This window comes from Haemorhous mexicanus, chromosome 1 (genome assembly GCF_027477595.1).
Source record: "Haemorhous mexicanus isolate bHaeMex1 chromosome 1, bHaeMex1.pri, whole genome shotgun sequence".
Lineage (NCBI taxonomy): Eukaryota > Metazoa > Chordata > Aves > Passeriformes > Fringillidae > Haemorhous > Haemorhous mexicanus.
Genome location: NC_082341.1, coordinates 123,393,730 through 123,411,839, shown reverse-complemented (window position 1 = coordinate 123,411,839; position 18,110 = coordinate 123,393,730). Strand labels below are relative to the sequence as shown.

The window sequence follows — 18,110 nt, the reverse complement described above, 5'->3', positions numbered from 1 at the left end:
TTAGCCCTGAACTTCAGTGTCTTGATGAAGTATTTCAGGCATGTCTGAAAGAACATTCAGTTGTGTCAGTTTAATCTCTGTAAGCACAGACCATTGGTAGGGAAGGGTGCTGTGTTTGATTAGATACTCTATGATCATGCCACAGACAGCTCTATTTAGAGGTGTTTTATTAGTGTATTTTGGGAATTAATATATTAATTTAATCGCTGTAATTGCTATGAACTAGCATGGAACAGAAAGTAAATTGGAACTTCTGCAGGGAGAAGAATTAAAATGGATAAAGATATATGTTATGCAGAATTAAGTTGCTGTCACTAGGAATCACTGAGACTTTTAGTTCAGATTGTCAGTAACACCTTCCTGTGTACATTTTAGACTGACTTTAAGAATAAAAGTTGTAACTCCTTACTTCACCAACTTCTAATATGTCTCATTTTTGGAAGGACAAGAGGTCTGTGCTACAGAGTTGTGATAATGTTTTTTATTATCTGCATTTTTTAAAAAGAGCATGTTGGCATTGACTTCCTTACTTAATACCTCTTTTTAAAATTTTACTATTTAACATAAGTCATTTCAGGCAGGTTGAGTGAATATCAAGATAAGATTATTGGCTTCCTGTTGGTTATATAAAACTGCTATTGGGGGGCATTGTTAAGAAAGTAAAGGCTGAGTATGGCCTAAGGTATTTCAAAATATATCTGGCTTGCTACAAAGGAACTGTAGCTCTGAGTGGCTTGATGCTGGGGTTTCTTAAACACTTCAAGCATATCAAATAGAACTGGACATAAACTAGTATTGGTCATTTGTGTAAATCAGTTAACCTAATAAAAGTAAAGCAAAATGTTTAGATTAATCTTTGAAAAGAGGCTGAAATAATTTTCTGTTGTATTTTCACTGTTCTGGGAAACAGAATTAGATATGCTGTGAACACAAATGTTGTAATTGTTTGGAAGAAGAGTGTAGTTACTTGCAAAAGCATCAAAATTACTTGTGTGTGTTTAAAGTTTCAGCATAGTAGAGTTAAGAGATTTTCTGAGCTCTAAACTGTGTAAAAGCAATTTGTACTTGCTCAAAGCCTACTTGTATCTCCTGTATCAACACTCAGTTTCTGATACTCTCTTGCTGATGTACATGTCATCTTAGGTGATTTGTTAGGGACATGCATTGGATGTGTATCTATGGCACCAATTTTCCAAAAATAATTTCTTTGTAGTACTATGTGTGTTTTTAAACAATATCCATAATATTTTTATCCTTTCAATAACAGAGTTCCTTAAAAAGATGAGTTGCAGCTATGATTTATGTATTTGTTTTTCTTCACAGGATGCTTACACAGAACATATTTTTTTCTAATCCATGGCTTTGTATTTAATATTAATAAAAATATCTGTATTTGTGCTGAAATGTTTGATACTCAAAAAAAATTGCATTATCTTTATACCAAACTTCCCCGAGCACTTGTCTTTTTGATAAAGGTTTTTTAGAGAGAGTGTTTATTTTCTTGTTTTTTGTAGCAAATTCTGAAATCGAGGTCTCTGTGTCTGCAAGAAATGTGAGAAGGTTGCTTAGTTTCCAGCGATACCTGAGATCTTCCCGTTTTTTCCGTGGTATCACTGTTCCAAATTCTTCAAACATTTTAGATGATGATTATAATGGACAAGCAAAGGTTGGTTGCTTGATTTTTGTTTTTTTAAAGTATGTTTTTCTAAATGCTTGCTAGTATATATAACTATATCACATCCTAAAAGTGCAACCAAACACTAATTTTAAGCATATTTTTTAATGTATGCATGTATGTATTTTTGTGTGTTTTTATATATATATGTATATATTGTAATGAAATCCAGACAAAACTTCATGGTCTGTAGCAAACTCCTCTACTGCCCACAAGTTTGCTCAAATGATTTTTAGGTGGCTAGTGTTTTTGTTGTTGTTGTTTTGGGGTTTTTTTTGTTGTTTTTTTTTCTTTTAAATAATTGGTAAATTATGGATACCCTTGAATAATTGAAGAAAAAAAATGAAGAGAGGAAAATTTATCTGTGTTTAAGAAATGTAATGAAGCAATTTAGACAACTGTTCCCTTTGATTTTTAGTCTAACCTCACTAGTGAACAACTAGAAGAGTGACTGCCTGAATTCAATAAAGTGCAGTAAATGGATTTCTCAGGACATGCTTATGTCAAACTGACTTTTTCTTTGGTAGGCACTTCTTCTAGAGAAGAAAAGTGATAGCTGTAATACACTTGTTCAGCACTAAAGCAGGGAAAGCAGATACTGGGAAGAGAGTTGGTGTTAAGGGAGCAGCTATCTGGATGACAGGCTGCTGTATTTGTAGCAGAGGATGGAAGGTGCTGAAGGGGACTGAGCAGGCAAAGGTTATTCAGGCTATTCAATATCCCAAAGGCTATGTCACTGCATGCAGTGCTTTTTTGTCATCTGAACACAGAAAAAGAATATATTTCTAATACAATGGATGTATCCATGCTGAATATTATCAGGCTTTGGTGTACAAAAATATTGGAGAACCTGGAGAATGGATCTTAAAAATGTACATACAATTTAATAATAAAAATATACTGTTAATGCTTTTGTTTCTTCTGATAGTAGAGTTTTAGCAGCTGGTAGACAAAAGCTAGAACCAATAAGTAGGTCACAAAACAGCTCTACCAATATAATGAGAACAGAAGGCAGGAATCTGTTGTAAAATGTGCTGGACAGGTGTTTCTGATACAGGTAGGGGAGGCAAAGATTGGGACTGCTCAACTCTAGTGAGCCCTCTTGCACTCTTTATTGTTCTTGGTCATTCCTATTGTGGGAAGAGCAGTTCATGTGGAACAGCTGTGATAAAGAGGTGCCAGTTCAGTGGGATGAAAAGTCAAAAGCCAGGTTCTTAAATTAAAATGCTTATACAGTGGCTCAAATATCTAGTGAATCATGTAGATACTGTTCTGTAAGCAGGGAAAAAAAGGAAAAGGTAAATGACTACACATTAATTTGCTAGTCTGAATGCACAGACATTCAGCCATACTCTTTCTGATTTGAACCTAATTTTTTTTAATTGTCTTTTGAGAAATTGCCTAAATGTTGCAAGAAAGGTCTCCAAGCAGTTCAGTCAAGGCACTTCTTGTCTGGTTTTTTCCCCTCCACTCTTTTTCTTTGTAAATGTGTGATGTTGTTCAGTTATCAGACAAATTTAATTATTCTTTTACTACTATTTTTTATGTAGAAATTCTAAAGCCTTGATCTGTCTCTGAAATTGTAAATACTCCTCCAAGCTACATGAAGATAGACATATACTGATTAAAAAATGACAGCTTTTGTGTTTCTTTTCAGTGTATGCTGGAGAAGGTTGGAAATTGGAATTTTGATATTTTTCTTTTTGACAGACTGACAAATGGTGAGTTTACTTTTGGTATTTTATTTGTGCTTTATCTTCTAGCATAACTGAACTATGGCACTTACGTTGCAGTGTTGTTTGTGATTGTTTACTAAAAAGTGCAAATTCCATCAGGTAGTACTTTTAAAATAATTAGTTTTTAATCTGAGTCCTAGTTTGCCTGGTCACTCCATTAAAATAATGATACTGTCAGTACTGATACTAATAATTGATTTTTAGAAGAGGCCCTTGATGTACTTTATAGGTTGCTGTTCTCTTTTAGTAATTTAAGGTAGTAATTTGAATACAAATTAACAAATAATTTTATGATCTTTGACTTTGTTTTTCAATTATGGGGTGCTGGTAATTTTTATGGTTCTGTCCAAAAGATCAAGTATTTTTCTGATAAATGTAGTGTTAGATAGAATAGTTCTTTACTTTATAGTGCTGTAAGAGACATGTTGGTGTTAATCCATTATAATTATGACATAGAATTCCTGGAGAATTGGGAGTTGAGCAGAAGGAGGCTGCTGTACACATCACTTGGCACGACATAGAAAAAGGAAGAGAATATTTTGGTGACTTTTATGTGCCCATTACAAATAGCAGTAGGAACTACAGGAATAGTTGGTTAAAAAAACCAAACCCTAAGTATTGTTCATTTGGAGGCAGAAAAGAGATCTGTAAAAGTACTGGGAAGGAGGAGGCAGGGCTGCTGCAGTGGGTAGGGTGAAATTTTGTGTTTTAATCTCAGCAATAGCAGCTCGGTTTTGAACAGAATGGAAGGAGGAGATGAGCAAGTCCAAAATCACTGACATTTATGACAGTGTGGGAAGAGAATGGAGGGCAGCTCTTGCAGATGTTGCAACAGTCATGTGGAGTAGGTAGCAAAGTTGCAATTAAAGTTGCCAGCACAAGAAATTAAGTTCAAATAGGAGAAGGTGGCACCAAAAGATCTTTTTCTCTTCTGTTTCATTGAAGGGGTGCTTGGCTTAACCAAGTGTAAAAGTAGTAACCTCACAGTTATATTTAACACAGAAGATGGACAGAAAAAAATGAAAATAGCAAGGACTTGTAAAAATAGAATGTTTATATAGATAATGATAAACTTTACATAACTGAATGAAAAAAAAAGCTGTGCGTACAAGTTAGCATGTAAGCATAGCTTCTTTTGGATTAGTTTATCAAATGGGAGAAATCTGAAGTCGTCCTTCTCATAAGAAACCTCTCTACCTTTTTAGATGTGCTTTTACATTTAAAGTACTACCAGGAGAGCTTCTATTAGGGAAGCCTTACAATACCACCATCCATTTTGCATTCTAATTAAATCATTTTAGGAGGACATTTTGATCAGGTAGCCTTGTTCTTAAAAGTTTGTCAGGACAGAATGCTGTATATAAAACTCTGCTGGATGAGCTGCCCTGGATGAACCTCTGTGGAGGAATTTCCCCAGTAAATGTTGTTCCAAGAATTGCATATTTATTTCATTGTGAGGATGTGACATGAGAATACATTAATTCTAGCCTAGTAATAAACTTGATTTAGAAGAAACTTTTGTCTCCTTGTACCTCATTTTCTGTCTGTGCTAGGTTTTGTAATGCTAAATGAAGATTCGCAGCCATGACATCATTTGCAGAGCAAATAATGGACAAGCTCTTAAAAAATAAACATTGTGGACTGTGTTTCTTACAGTTTTACTTATTTTAGCACTGCAAAAGATTATAATAAAGCTATGAGTAGACAACATATATTATAAGCTTGTAAGAGTATACATTTTTTATAGAGTTCCAGGTGAAATAAGAAGTCCAGCAAAATACATGATGAAAATGAGAGAAAGCATATTTGCAATGTCCTCTAATCAATAGTGTTGTCTAGCTTTTCTCTTTGCCTAATGATTACATTTCTATTTTGTATATGTTGCATAAATATAATTATAAAATGGAATATAATTATAATGGTTTTGCATGTTGAAACAGGTTTTTTAATGTTCAGTAACATTTTCTTCCTGTCAGTTGCCATTGGACAGTTGGTGAATGCATTAGAATTAAGCGCAACCACTGGTTACTAGAGACAGCTAATGGAAACTTGTCATGTTAAATATTTATGAATTGGTGTAGAATATCATGACTTAGTGTAAAAAAACTTCACTTGTATAATTTTTGTGACCAATTTGTTTGAAATAATACATTTCTTGTGGAAGAGTCACTGATTTTATGGCTTCCAATGAATTAGTATTTTCATCTTATTTTTAGGAAACAGTCTAGTCAGCTTAACCTTTCATCTGTTTAATCTACATGGACTAATTGAACACTTCCAATTAGATACGATGAAACTTCGTAGATTTTTGGGTAAATACAGCTTTTTATTTTGATGAATATTGCTGTTTATCTGCATTTTTATACCTTAACTGAAGTTCTGGTTGTAGTTTAGCAATAAGGTTTGAAGAGTACTGATGCAATCTACATTGTGCAGTGATTTAAATTACATTAGTTGCAATGATCTCTCAAAGTTTTTATGAGTATACAATTTTCCATTTTAAATCCAAATAAGTATTAAGAAGTTTAGTAGTTTCATAGCTGACACTGTATTCTATTCATTAAACCTGTTTAGTATCTATGTGCCATTGTATGACATTTGTATTGGGAAAGGCTAGACAGCTCCTTTCTTTGTTCTGATTTTTTTTTTCTATATTGATCTTTAATTTTCCCAATTATATCGTTTCCTAACTGTATGGAGTATGTCAGAAACACTTTCTGGTGCCAATTTGGTGTAACCTCTGTCTTGCTGAAATTCTCCTACAAGTTAGCATTGCACTGTGGACATAGTTTCTCCCTAGACAGAATAAAGGACAATTTTAATTTAATGTCTGGGCCTGTGTCAGTGGAATGCTTCTTTGAAAATAATTGTAAATGCAACGTAGAATATTCAAACCAAGCAGTACATTCACTTGTCAGAGCTGCCTGCATCCCACTACATAGACATGTGCTGGTATGAGACCTCCTTCCTTTGGTTCTTCTGTGAAGAATTTTGTGAAGTGGGATGACTGCGAGAAACAAGTTTCTGATCCTTTTCAGCAGTTTTTCACAGTTTCAGAGAAAACAATTCTGTGGTTACAAAGCTTGTCAATTAACAGATGAGCAATCACATTTGGAAGTCTTTTCTCCCCTTTCAAATAAGAGAATGTTTTTGTTTTCACAATTTAGTTCTCTTTCAGTTTAAAAAAAAAAATTGGTTCTGTCTTGCATTTCATGTTGTTTTAAGGTAGACTAAATTTTGTCCAGTTTCAGGAATGTTAATCAGCTGACCTTAATGACTGATAGGTTGGAATGGAGGAAAATGATTATAGAAATCTGGTTTTAGGCTTCTCGAGTTCTAACTGAATGAGTTTTTTCTTTCTCATCTGGATGGTTGACATTATGCAAATGATAATACTTGAAAGATCAGTTAGAAATGACTGGCTTAGTTAACTGGTTATCAGAAGATGAGCGTTCTAACTAGATATGACTATTCAAAGTCATAACCCACTAAAATGAGATTAGACTTTGAAGAAGACAAAATTTATTCTAAATTTGAAATTCAATACCTTTTCCTTTTTGATAATGCCTTCTACTTAATATCAGTAAAAAGCTCTGTCTTAGGTTCTTTGATTTTATAATGGACTTTCTTCCAAATACAGCTTTTTACCATGAACACAATTATTTTCTTTTGCTGCCTCTTATACGCTAATCCATAGCAATCTGAAGATCAAATTCAGGAAGGAATCAGCTCAAATGGTCAGGACAGCTCAAATGGTCCAGTGCTACACAAAATTCACATTATATGAGAATCTACTGGAATATTTTTAAGTAGAGAAATACTTGATTTTGAATACTCTTGATTTTAGTCCCCTATGGGATCTTAACTCTTTTTTTTTTTTTTGTGTATGTGTATATATATACATATACATACACACAACGCACACATAGTCTTTCAGTGATTTCCATGATCTGCTTGGAGATCTGCATCTTCTTACTGTGTCTTTACAGATTCTTTTTCCAGACCTAAACCAGGGGAGAGAAAATGCAAAGTACTGCATTCCTGAAAACAGAGTAGTTGTGCTATTCTGATTCTGGCAAACTGTGATCAAAATGTTGACCTAGGTCTGCTTAAATAAAATAAGTAAGTTAGGAAAATTGTAAAGTTCAGGTGCTGGATCAGCCTATGAAGCCATAAAAAAATTAAAAAAAAAGCCAGGGATATATGCATTCATGCACTTGATGTGAGGAATAGGTGTGAGGTTAATGAAGGTTAGTGCAGGTTAATGAAGCCCAAAGACATTTATATTGGTTTTCATTATTTTTCATATGAGCTGTCACCTCTCCATTGAGTACTATTGAGATTACATGGTGGTGACAGTGTTTTGACTTTTCCTGAACCTCAGCTTTCACAAACACCATGTCAGTAATGCTGTAACATTACATTCACAATTACATGGATCCTTTGGCCTTGTACATTGAGTAGAAAAGAAGCTTGTGGGCTTGTTTGTTTGGTGGGACTGACAGACTGTAGTCAGACAGGAAAATGTTCTTTTGAGGTTTGCTTGGAAGAACTAATGTGTAGTTCTTCCAAGCAAACCTCAAGACTTTAGAGGTAGTAGCCAAGACTTTAGAATATAGTTTGATTGCTGTGTTTTTTCCCTTCAATCCTTTTTTAACATTATAGTTTTTTCATTCCCTGTACTTGAGCTAATGTTGATGCCCTTCAAAGAATTCTGCCTGTAATGTTCCGGAACAGTCAGGAAGATGGAGGAAAGAGAAGGAAAGCAAAGAAGAAGTTAAATAGGGAATATTTAATCTAGATGTAGTTAGTCAGACCAGCATCTAAATGAGACTCTTTTCTAAATTGCATACGGGCTTTCGTTTGCCTGAGTAGCGAGTATGGGAAAATGCCTCAATACATATAGAAGTGGTTTTCCATGACCACTTTGCTGAATGGGAAAGAAAAACACTTCATATGATGGGAAAGCAGTGCTTAATCCCTCTAAAGTCCTGTTTGTTTTCAGGTCATGATATGAAGTCATCCTAATGGTTTGGTAAACAGCATAATTTTCATTTTGTATTCAGTGTTGCCTCACCATTCAGACAGATTGTCAAAGACAGCCTTTCCTGGGAAGTTCTCAAAGTCAGAGTATCTCAGATTATATATTGATTTCAAGTTGTTTAATTTTGCTCTGAGGTGACTTTACATGTAGTTGATTTCCTTTAGCAAACACTGTTTCTTTGCATAAAAATCTTACATGGTTCAGCTGACGATTTATTGACTCTGATGCTTTTATTGCATGTAACTTGTGATACTGCATATTTCTGTGCCTAATAGGGGCATATAAAATGGTCCTTGAAAAATGGCAATTTTATTTAAATTTGGGTATTTGGTTTTTTTCCTGCAGTTATGGTTCAAGAAGATTATCACAGTCAAAATCCTTATCATAATGCAGTTCATGCTGCTGATGTGACTCAGGCCATGCACTGTTACTTAAAAGAGCCCAAGGTAAGGAGCATTCTCACTTTTACATCACTCATACACACAGAAATATGTGTTTGTGTGTATATGCATATGAATGGATTGTGTGCACGTATCACAGAATCATTTAGGTTGGAAAAGACTTCTGAGATAGAGTCCAACCTGTGACCAAACACCACCTTGTCTACTAGACCATGGCACTGAGTGCCACATCCACCTAAACATCTTGACTTAAACACCTCCAGGGACAGTGACCTCACCACTGTGGACAGCCCATACCAATGTCTAATCACCCTTTCAGTGAAGAAATTGTTCTAATGTCCAACCTAAACCTCCCCTGGCACAACTTTAGACTGTGTTCTCTATGCTGTCACTGTTTACCCGGGAGAAGCAGCCAAGCAGCCCTGGCTACAGCCTCTTTTCAGGCAGTTCTAGAGAGCAGTAAGGTCATTGATCTATATATAAACCTACATGCATATATGTATGTGTATATGCATATACAGGTTTTATCAAAAGTAAAGAAACCTAAGAACATAACAAGAAACACTCTTGAACTCTCCCTTGCCCTCCCTGTTGCTGAGGCTGTGGATTCACACTTAGTGTGCTTTTCTTTTTTCCCCACCCTGAGCTGACATTGTCTTTTGTGTGACTTCCTGCTGAACTAGAGCAGGGAATTAAAGTTGCAGCTGTTTAATATAGTGCATGTGCCCCAAGACATTTGTATAGAACTGCAGCCTGAGTCAGAGCTGGCAACAATAAACTTGTGTACTTGTCATCTGAGGTGGTTTTTTTCTTCCATAAATTGTCATTACCCTTGCTTTGCTCATCTTTGCTGTTACTGAACAGTTTACTTCTGTGAGAGGCAGTTCATAGCAATACATCAGGAGTTCTCTTTGGCTTTCTTTTTAAGAAAGGGGTAGAGTGACAGACCTTAAGGAGCTAAACTAATTTAGTGGTTGTTCCTCTACTACTTAGACGGCTGTCAGGCTGCTTCAAGTCAGGTCTTGGACAATTTCAGGGCAAAGTCCTGTCCTGTAATAAATTGAAAACTGTAGTCCTCTGTAGCTAGATGAAAAGTTATCTACCTTTCTGCAGATTATCACCAATCTGGTATTCTCCTGAATAGCATAGCTCCTTATTCTGCTTCTGATGTAAAAACAAATACATTTTGGTTCCATAAAACTTTTTTCAGAGGTTTTCTTTGCCCACTCCTCCCACTCAGTTTCTCAGGGCTGCTCTCAGACCAGTTGGTGCAGTGAGCCTGATCAGAGCTGGTACATGATGAGCTTTTTTATGGCATTCAGTTAGGAAGCTCTGAGCATTTTTAATTTAATACTCGTGATGGAAGTTTTGTAAAGCTTCAGATACAAGAATAGGCTTGGTATTTTTAGTAACATGTACAGCTGTAGTTCAGTGTACTGAACTACAGCTCTGTTGCACTAAAGTACATAATAAACATGTGAGGTGTGATAGATGGCAAAAGCAACAGGGAACATAAACGTCTGTCCTTGCAGGGTGTTTGCTGCAGTTCACCTTTATATGGACAGAACTGTCCTCTCTGTTTTAGTGCAAACTAGAGTTTGTTACTGAGTTTAAACTTTCAAACCTCTCAGTCACAAGAAGGAACACCTATGAACAGTGACAGTAAGTCCATGTAGATGCATGCTGAGTTAATTGACTTGCTCATGGAAAATATATATTTGTGGCAGATTTTCCTCCTTTGGTTCTGTTCCTGGTAGACCTTGAAATACAGTTTTGCATAGAGTAGAAATATATTCTAAATAGTTCTAAGTCTTCCAGAGCATTAGTTTCTTCCTCTTAGGAGGTAAGGTTTTCATGCTTTTTAAAATTTAGAATGAATTTAAAGCAGAGTAGACACAAATGGACTTGGTGAATGAGAGGGAGAGCTGATTTTAAGAATTTGCTGCTTTTATGGGGTCTGGTTAGGAATGCTTCATTACCAGACACAAAGGACTTTGTGTGCTGGCATTTTTTAAGAGTGGACTTCGCCATTCAGAAAGAATAATTCTTAAACCATTGTTGAAATTTTGTGGCTTTTGGGGGGGAAATACTGTGAAAAGTCAGTGGAATGTTAGTTTTACATCTTCAAGATTTTCTTCAAATTTCTATTGGCTGTTAATTACTGAAAACCAAAAATGCAACATTCATGCACTTTTTCTAAGGCCTTATTGCATTACTAATGTTTGTTGGGTTTGCCTTGCAGCTTTCCAAGTCTTTAACTCCATGGGATGTCCTGCTTAGTTTAATAGCAGCTGCCACACATGATTTGGATCACCCAGGCGTTAACCAACCTTTCCTAATTAAAACAAATCATTACTTAGCGACTTTATATAAGGTAAGGATAAAATCAGTTGTTTTGTTAAATCCAGGTTTGGAGAGGAGTATAGAAAAGGAATATAAATTGTGATATGTTTAGCTAGCGGTAGGATGGAATGCAGACATTGTTTCCATGTCACTGGGATAAAGAATTGTGCAAATTAAGTAAGTATTCAGGATTTGTGGGTTTTAACCTCTGGGAAAAACAAACAAGAAGAGAAGAAAATAAAACACCAACCCCAAAACACAGCCAAATTGTATATAGCTCTTTAGTTTAAGAAAAAAGCATTGACTGATATGTGTTATTCTCTTTTAATTCACAGAATACCTCAGTATTAGAGAACCATCACTGGAGATCGGCGGTGGGGTTGCTGAGAGAATCTGGTTTATTTGCACATATGTCATTAGAAAACAGGTATGTTTATACCACATAGTACAGATTAGTTTCAGATAGAAGCAATCTGTCAGCTAAGACAGCCCTGCAAAACAAGATAAGTTATTGCACAGCAGTTTTGAGTACAAGATATAGAGATCTATTTTAAGAATTCCTGGATACTGTGCTGGTAGAGTAGAGCAGTTCATGGTGCAACGTGATACTCAGAAAATAACATGTATTGCAAGTACATTGAAGGAGTGTATTCATGTAGTCAAGCACCTGTTCAGACTAAACTTGGCAGTCTTTTCTCGTTCTGCCACCACAACTGTAGTTTAAAATAGACCATCTTCACCTACTCTTGACAAGAAATAATCTTGAGACAATCAGTTCGTGCATTTTTAAGGGGAAAAAAAAAAAGGAGGGGGAGGAAAAAAGCTAAAAACTGTTTTAATCTTTCTGAAAGCTGCCAATGAAATATTCTGATATTTCTGTGAATGTTGCAGGAATTTTTCAGGAAAAGAAAACAAACAGTTCAGTGAAAATGCTTATTATAAAGCTTATATTTCTATAATAATAAATATGATAAAATGCCACGTAGATCTACTGATGACTGTTGTTCTTAATTGATATGCTTTTGAATGTTTGGTGTCACTTATCTCAGGCAGCTGATGGAGAGCCAGATAGGTGATCTCATTCTTGCCACAGACATCAGTCAACAAAACGAGTACCTGTCCATGTTCCGATCCCATTTGGATAGAGGAGATCTATGTTTGGAGAACCCAAACCATCGTCACTTCATCTTACAGGTGATCTTGCTGCTCGTATTTTTGAAACATTGAAAAATTTTAGTGGAAAAACTAATTTACTTTAAGATACTAAATACTGCTTCTGCCAGGCCTTCTCCCCATTCAAAATGGAGCAGAACTGTTTTTTAGTCTTTCTGTTCCATTACAAAGAGGTTGTTCCCTCCACTTCAATTCCCACAGCCCGCACTTCTCCCAAGTGATGGGGTGTGTTGGTACGCCTGGTGACTTGGAGCTGCTGAATCGAGGTGTTTCCAAGACAAGGTTTAGCTCTTCTAACAACTCCATTGCAGCCCCAGAACTGTGAAATGCTTTGTCAGAATATATTTTGGGGAAGGAGACACTGCTGTTGTGAATCAGTTTGCAGTTGTGCTAGTGAGCTTTAGCAAACTTTAAAAACAAAAGCCTTGAGAATCTTCTTAGGTTTGTAGGCATTTTCTTACTAGGTTCATATTGTGGGCTATAAGAGAAAGTGGACTAACAGATGAGAAGTTCTGTCTTGTGTAAGCTATTGCTAAAAATACGGGCATGAGAGCCAGAAATGGAAAATACTGCTTGCTTGCTTTGATGCTTCTTTTTCTGAAGTTATTTTTGGTTCCTGTACCAGTGAGTATACTAAATATAGGGGTCCTGAAATATTTTTGAGTTGGCTGAATTTCCATATTACTCAGGGATGATCATGAGATCTCACAATTCCCTGAGTGTTTTTTAAATATTACAGAACATAACTTTGGAGCACAAATTGTAGGTAGGCTTGTTATTCACAAAACCTAAAATAATCTGCTCTCAGGAGTTAAGTAATTACAGGCACTTGTGTTGAAGGAAAGGTGATCTAACACTGTGTGTTATCTTGTTAGATGGCTTTGAAGTGTGCAGATATTTGTAACCCCTGTCGGACATGGGAGCTGAGCAAGCAGTGGAGTGAGAAAGTAACAGAGGAGTTCTTCCATCAAGGCAAGTAAGAGTAGAAGTATGTGTTAGTATATAATGTATTTAGTGTGGAGAGAGTGTCCATGAGCCTTAGTCTATTTATATTTAGCACTAACAGAGATGTACAGTATAGGATTTTTTTTTACTTTCATGGCTTGTGTTTCCTGCAAAAGGTTAGAGTTACTAAAACTCAGCAGAGAATCTGCTTAGAATCTGAACCTAGAATGGCTGATGCAATACATCCTTCAGCTGAAAGGTGCTGCAGATTAATAATTATGGCCACTTTAAAATTGCCCTAGTGGTTTCAGCAAATTACAGAATGTGTTCATCATGTGTCTTCAATATTTAAGCTTCAGCTGTGAGGCCTGTTGGTAAGCAGGTAAGAGCCAGGGAGATTTTTAGTTACTGTGCAATTTAGACTACTTATGTAAGCAGTTAATAAAGCCTGTAATTGGCAAATGGAGTGAATTTGCTCCACTGTTATTAAATTGTTTTGTAAGAAAATTAAGGGTAGTTTGGTGGACTTGAGACCTGCTAATTTGCACATGAATATGGTAAATGGGGAACAGACTGCTTTATTTGGTGCTAATCATGTGAGACTTAATCTTAGGTAAAGGTGATAGGGAAGCAGAAACACAAACTGCCTTAAGTGAGAAATTTCTGAAAGCTAAGCTATCCTCTTCCATATTGCTGAGGGGGGATTAATTTGTCATTTCTGTGAGAGTGTAGGTTTTGCAAGAAAAAGGATGGTAATCCTCAGGAAACTTGTGGTTCTATGGGATTTCTGTAATTACTGTTTGATGAAAAATACCAAGTCTTTAAATACAGTAGTTTTAAGTATTGTTAGTCTGATGGATCTGCTTGGTTTTTTGGGAGTTGGGAAGAGAAGTAAATGCATTCCACCAGCTGCAGGGTAGTATCCTTGTTAACCAATGCTCACAGCTTGCTTCTGTTAGTGTTTGATTTGGTTGTGACTTTATGATTTAATGGTTGCATTATACTTTTGTTTCTTTAGGTGATATCGAAAAAAAATATCACTTGGGTGTGAGTCCACTTTGTGACCGACAGACAGAAACTATTGCCAACATCCAGATTGGTAACTGCAATTCGGTTCATTTTAGTAATTTCTTTCAGCATGCAATTTGAAAAAAAGCATCTTTTGGATACATTTTCTAGAGGCTGAACATACTCTGTGTGTGGCAGCTCTTTATAATAAAGAGCAATTTTATTTTTATTTGCTACATAACCTCTCTTGGATTGTTTATGAACGGTGCTGCCCTGACAGTCCTGGAGCCCCTCTGTTTCCTCACAGAGCGGGTTCAGTGTGGGAGGCAGCTGTCTGACTTCTCCACACTGCTGCCCAGAACTTTCCTCATCTGAAGGGTATTTTGGGAAGAGGAGGGGCCCTTCCCCTTGCCATGTGGTCTTGGGTGCCTTCTGCAGTGAGCTTGTCACAACTGGGCATGCTGGGTTTAGCTTTTTGGAATGTCAGCATTCCCTTTAAATACAGCCTTTAAGGAAGGTGGTGGGCAGATGTGATGGAGAATGGTGGATAGCCATTATATTAATAGTTTTTGCTAACCTGACTTGGATTTAAATAGTAAAATGTCTTTTTATAGTTAATTCTAATAAAAGTTGATGATGGAGGTGAAGTGGGACTCAGTTAAAAACATAGTAAAAGAAAAGAATAAATTTAACAACAAGGACAGAATGAATTAATGCTTTTGATTGACACAAAAGCTGTGTTCAATCAGCTGCACTGTTTAATTTAGAATGCTAGGAAATCGTATATTTTTTAATTAAAAGACTCAATTTTGGCCATCTTACCATTGATTTTTTGCTTCATGGAAATAGACATTACAAATAAATGAACATGTGCATACACACAAAGTACATCACTGTGTTGTTTTGTGGCCTTGTTTAAAAAATTTCTAAAATTTGTATTTTAAAGTATTTTTAGTCACCCTAGTATTGTGAAAATATATTCTTTTTTCCCCTGTGTTGTATAATTCAGAAGGGTAATTAATTATAAAATCTTTTAGAACTTTAGGTTTTCTAAATTGTATTAGTTGCTGATGTTTAGGTTTCTCTTCCCCTCCATATTGTCCAGTATTTGTCTTCATTTGGTTATTGCTGTGAAAGAAAGAATGTTAATTTGTAATGCAGTGTATTGGTGTTCTTCTGACTGATCTGTAAAATCTTCTACATTTTGAGATATTTTTTGTAAAGGTGCCCAAATATCTAAATGAATATTTAAATGCACATTGGAGAACAGTAGTTTGACACATTTATTGTTTGCTACTAAATGCTATTTAAAGTATTTAGTTAGAGTATTTTACTTTTTCTCTGTATTGTTTTTTTATTTAATCTGCCTCTCTTTGCTTGTTTCCAAAGGTTTTATGACGTACTTGGTGGAACCACTGTTTGGGGAATGGGCCCGGTTTTCCAACACGAGGCTGTCACAGACAATGCTTGGCCACCTGGGACTGAACAAGGCAAGCTGGAAGGGAGTGCAGAGGGAACAGTTGGGCCGCGGTGACGATGTTGACCCCACTTTTGAGGAAATGGACTCAGACATTTTACCTCAGGAACCTCGATTGTCCTGACCTCAATCTCCATGACAAAACTGCCTCTTCCCTCGGTATCTGCATGGTTGGATTAAAGGAGACATATGCCAGCCCAAGGTTTTGGTAGAGTGGTAAAATGATGCCAGCATTATTTATTTCCAAGTTTTCCTTTGACACAGACCATTTGACCCAGAATTTTTTTAAGCCGCCAGATCTGAACATAGAGCAATATGCACCCGCCTCAGTTGGTTGTCGTTCGGAACCTCGAATATGCAAAGCACAGCAGCGACTGAGCCTCGGAGCAACGGGACGAAGGCGTCATCGTGCCCCGTGGCTTGGGTTTTCTCATGATATTTGGAATACCGTCTTCAAATCTAAAACTTGACATGGATTGTTCCGCTCCCTTGGAATTTAGCAAGACTTGCATAAATGTGGTCAAAGCATACCTTCCACTCAGTCCCTGTTTTAATACGGAAATGTGAAGTGCCCATCCTCTGCTGCCTCTGGCAAGACTTGATGTTTACAAATGTACTCTGAAACTGTCGGTTCTAGACTTAACCTTTGCGCATGGCTGTGAAGGAACCACTAACTTGGGTTTTTTGCTTTTTTAAAAGAAAAAGATCAAATTTGAGACTGCAGCTCTTGTTTCTTTGGATGCCAGAAAAGCCTCCCATTTGCCATAATTTTGTTTGTGCACTGGGAACTGAGCATTCATCATAGAGCACAGCCAAGCTTTACTCCAGTGCTATATGGGAATGCAATTTTTTAACAGCAAAAACACTTCTGAATCTGGGAAGGGAAGGGGTGGGGGGGAAGCGTCCGAACTGCATTGCGATTCTGCAGTGGGAACATCGCATGTTGTTCTCACTATTGTACACTTGAACTGCACATGCAAGAAAAAGGTGGAATGTCTAAACACCATAATCAGCTCAGGGTATTTGCCAATCTGAAATAAAGTGGGATGGGAAGCGTGTCCTTCAGAACAAGGGTACAAATGCCCCTTTCGCTGCAGCGTGTGTGTATGTGTGGGTGTGTGAGTACGTTTGGGACGGGGGAGGGCGGGAGGGCTCGGGGAAGGGTTTGAACGGCAACATTTTTTCTTTTTCTTTTTTTTTTTTTTTAATTTATTCTTTTAGAATGTGACAATTTCATGAACAGCCACACTGGGGAGGAAACTGTAACAAATTGCTACAGATGCCTTAAACTATGCACAAAGCTAAGTGACCAAATTTGTTTTTGATTTGAAAAAAAAATAATAATAAAAAAGTGCATTGTTTACTTATTCCTCCCTCTACTGAAACATTACCCACTGATGGGTTTTTGATGGGAAAAGAAGAAAATGTTTTTTAGGACAAAATTAAAGGACTAATTTTAAACTTAAAACATTCCATTTTTGTAATTTGTTTTACATTGTTTTAAGTACAGTAAGCACAACTGTAATCTAGTTTGAGAAACTGGTGCTTTCTTTTAGTTCATTTGTATTTCCCTGTTATTATTGTAAAAGACTGTTTATTAATTCTGTTTACAGTTTGTTGCAACAGCCATTTTTGGAAGAGAGCTTCAGCGTAAAGCCATTTGTAAAGGCTTTGCCATATTCATTTTAATATGTGCCTGTTGCTGTTAACTTTTAATTAATAAAACAAAATCTTTTCACATTATGCTCCTGTACATTTAAGTTATGACTGAGTCCAGCGTTGTGGAAAGGTAGCTAAGGTTGCAGTCAGCTTCCACTGTAAAACTAAGCCAACTTTTGGATTTGAAAATACTAGTCCTCGTATGCCAAAATTTATTGCCTCTTGGAGCTTGGCCTTTTACTGTTTGAAAAGCAAATCCTGACTTACCTGATTGTTTCCCTTCTAAAACTGTTTATTATTCTTTCATGTTCCCTGAAGTAGTATCATTAATCTCAAAGTGGCCATGTTTAAAGAAATAAATTTCTAATGAAACCATTCTTTTGAGCCTGCGTGAACTTCCTTCCTTCGCTGTCAGTGCAAGTTCTTGATGTTGACCCCAACACAGAAGAATCAGATGGGTCAAGGAGCTCTGGTTATAATTTTCAGAAGAGAAGAGCCATTTTTGACAGGTTGCCTTTCAAAGGGTGCTTAAAGCTGGGAGAACACAGAGGTAAGAACTGTATGTAACTCAGCACAGAGAAACTGAGAGAAACTTACTACAGAGCAGCACTTATCTGGGTTAAGTGTGGAAAAGTACTGATTCCTCTTG

At 36.4% G+C, this 18,110-nt stretch overlaps 1 protein-coding gene across 10 annotated transcripts in view; it reads left to right on the top strand.

Moving 5' to 3' along the window:
• The window catches only part of PDE7A (phosphodiesterase 7A), a 75,882-nt gene extending 58,046 nt beyond the window's left edge, over nt 1-17,836 (top strand). For 9 of the 10 annotated variants that reach the window (XM_059861231.1, XM_059861240.1, XM_059861275.1 and 6 more), the window contains 10 exons: nt 1,515-1,666; nt 3,333-3,396; nt 5,628-5,723; nt 8,801-8,901; nt 11,099-11,230; nt 11,535-11,626; nt 12,249-12,393; nt 13,248-13,344; nt 14,336-14,416; nt 15,715-17,836. In XM_059861231.1, coding sequence (XP_059717214.1) covers nt 1,515-1,666; nt 3,333-3,396; nt 5,628-5,723; nt 8,801-8,901; nt 11,099-11,230; nt 11,535-11,626; nt 12,249-12,393; nt 13,248-13,344; nt 14,336-14,416; nt 15,715-15,926 — 1,172 coding nt within the window. In that variant the 3' untranslated portion in view covers nt 15,927-17,836. The remainder of the gene's footprint in view (nt 1-1,514; nt 1,667-3,332; nt 3,397-5,627; nt 5,724-8,800; nt 8,902-11,098; nt 11,231-11,534; nt 11,627-12,248; nt 12,394-13,247; nt 13,345-14,335; nt 14,417-15,714) is intronic. The other variant, XM_059861259.1, reaches the window with a different exon arrangement.
• The last annotated feature ends 274 nt before the right edge of the window (nt 17,837-18,110 follow it).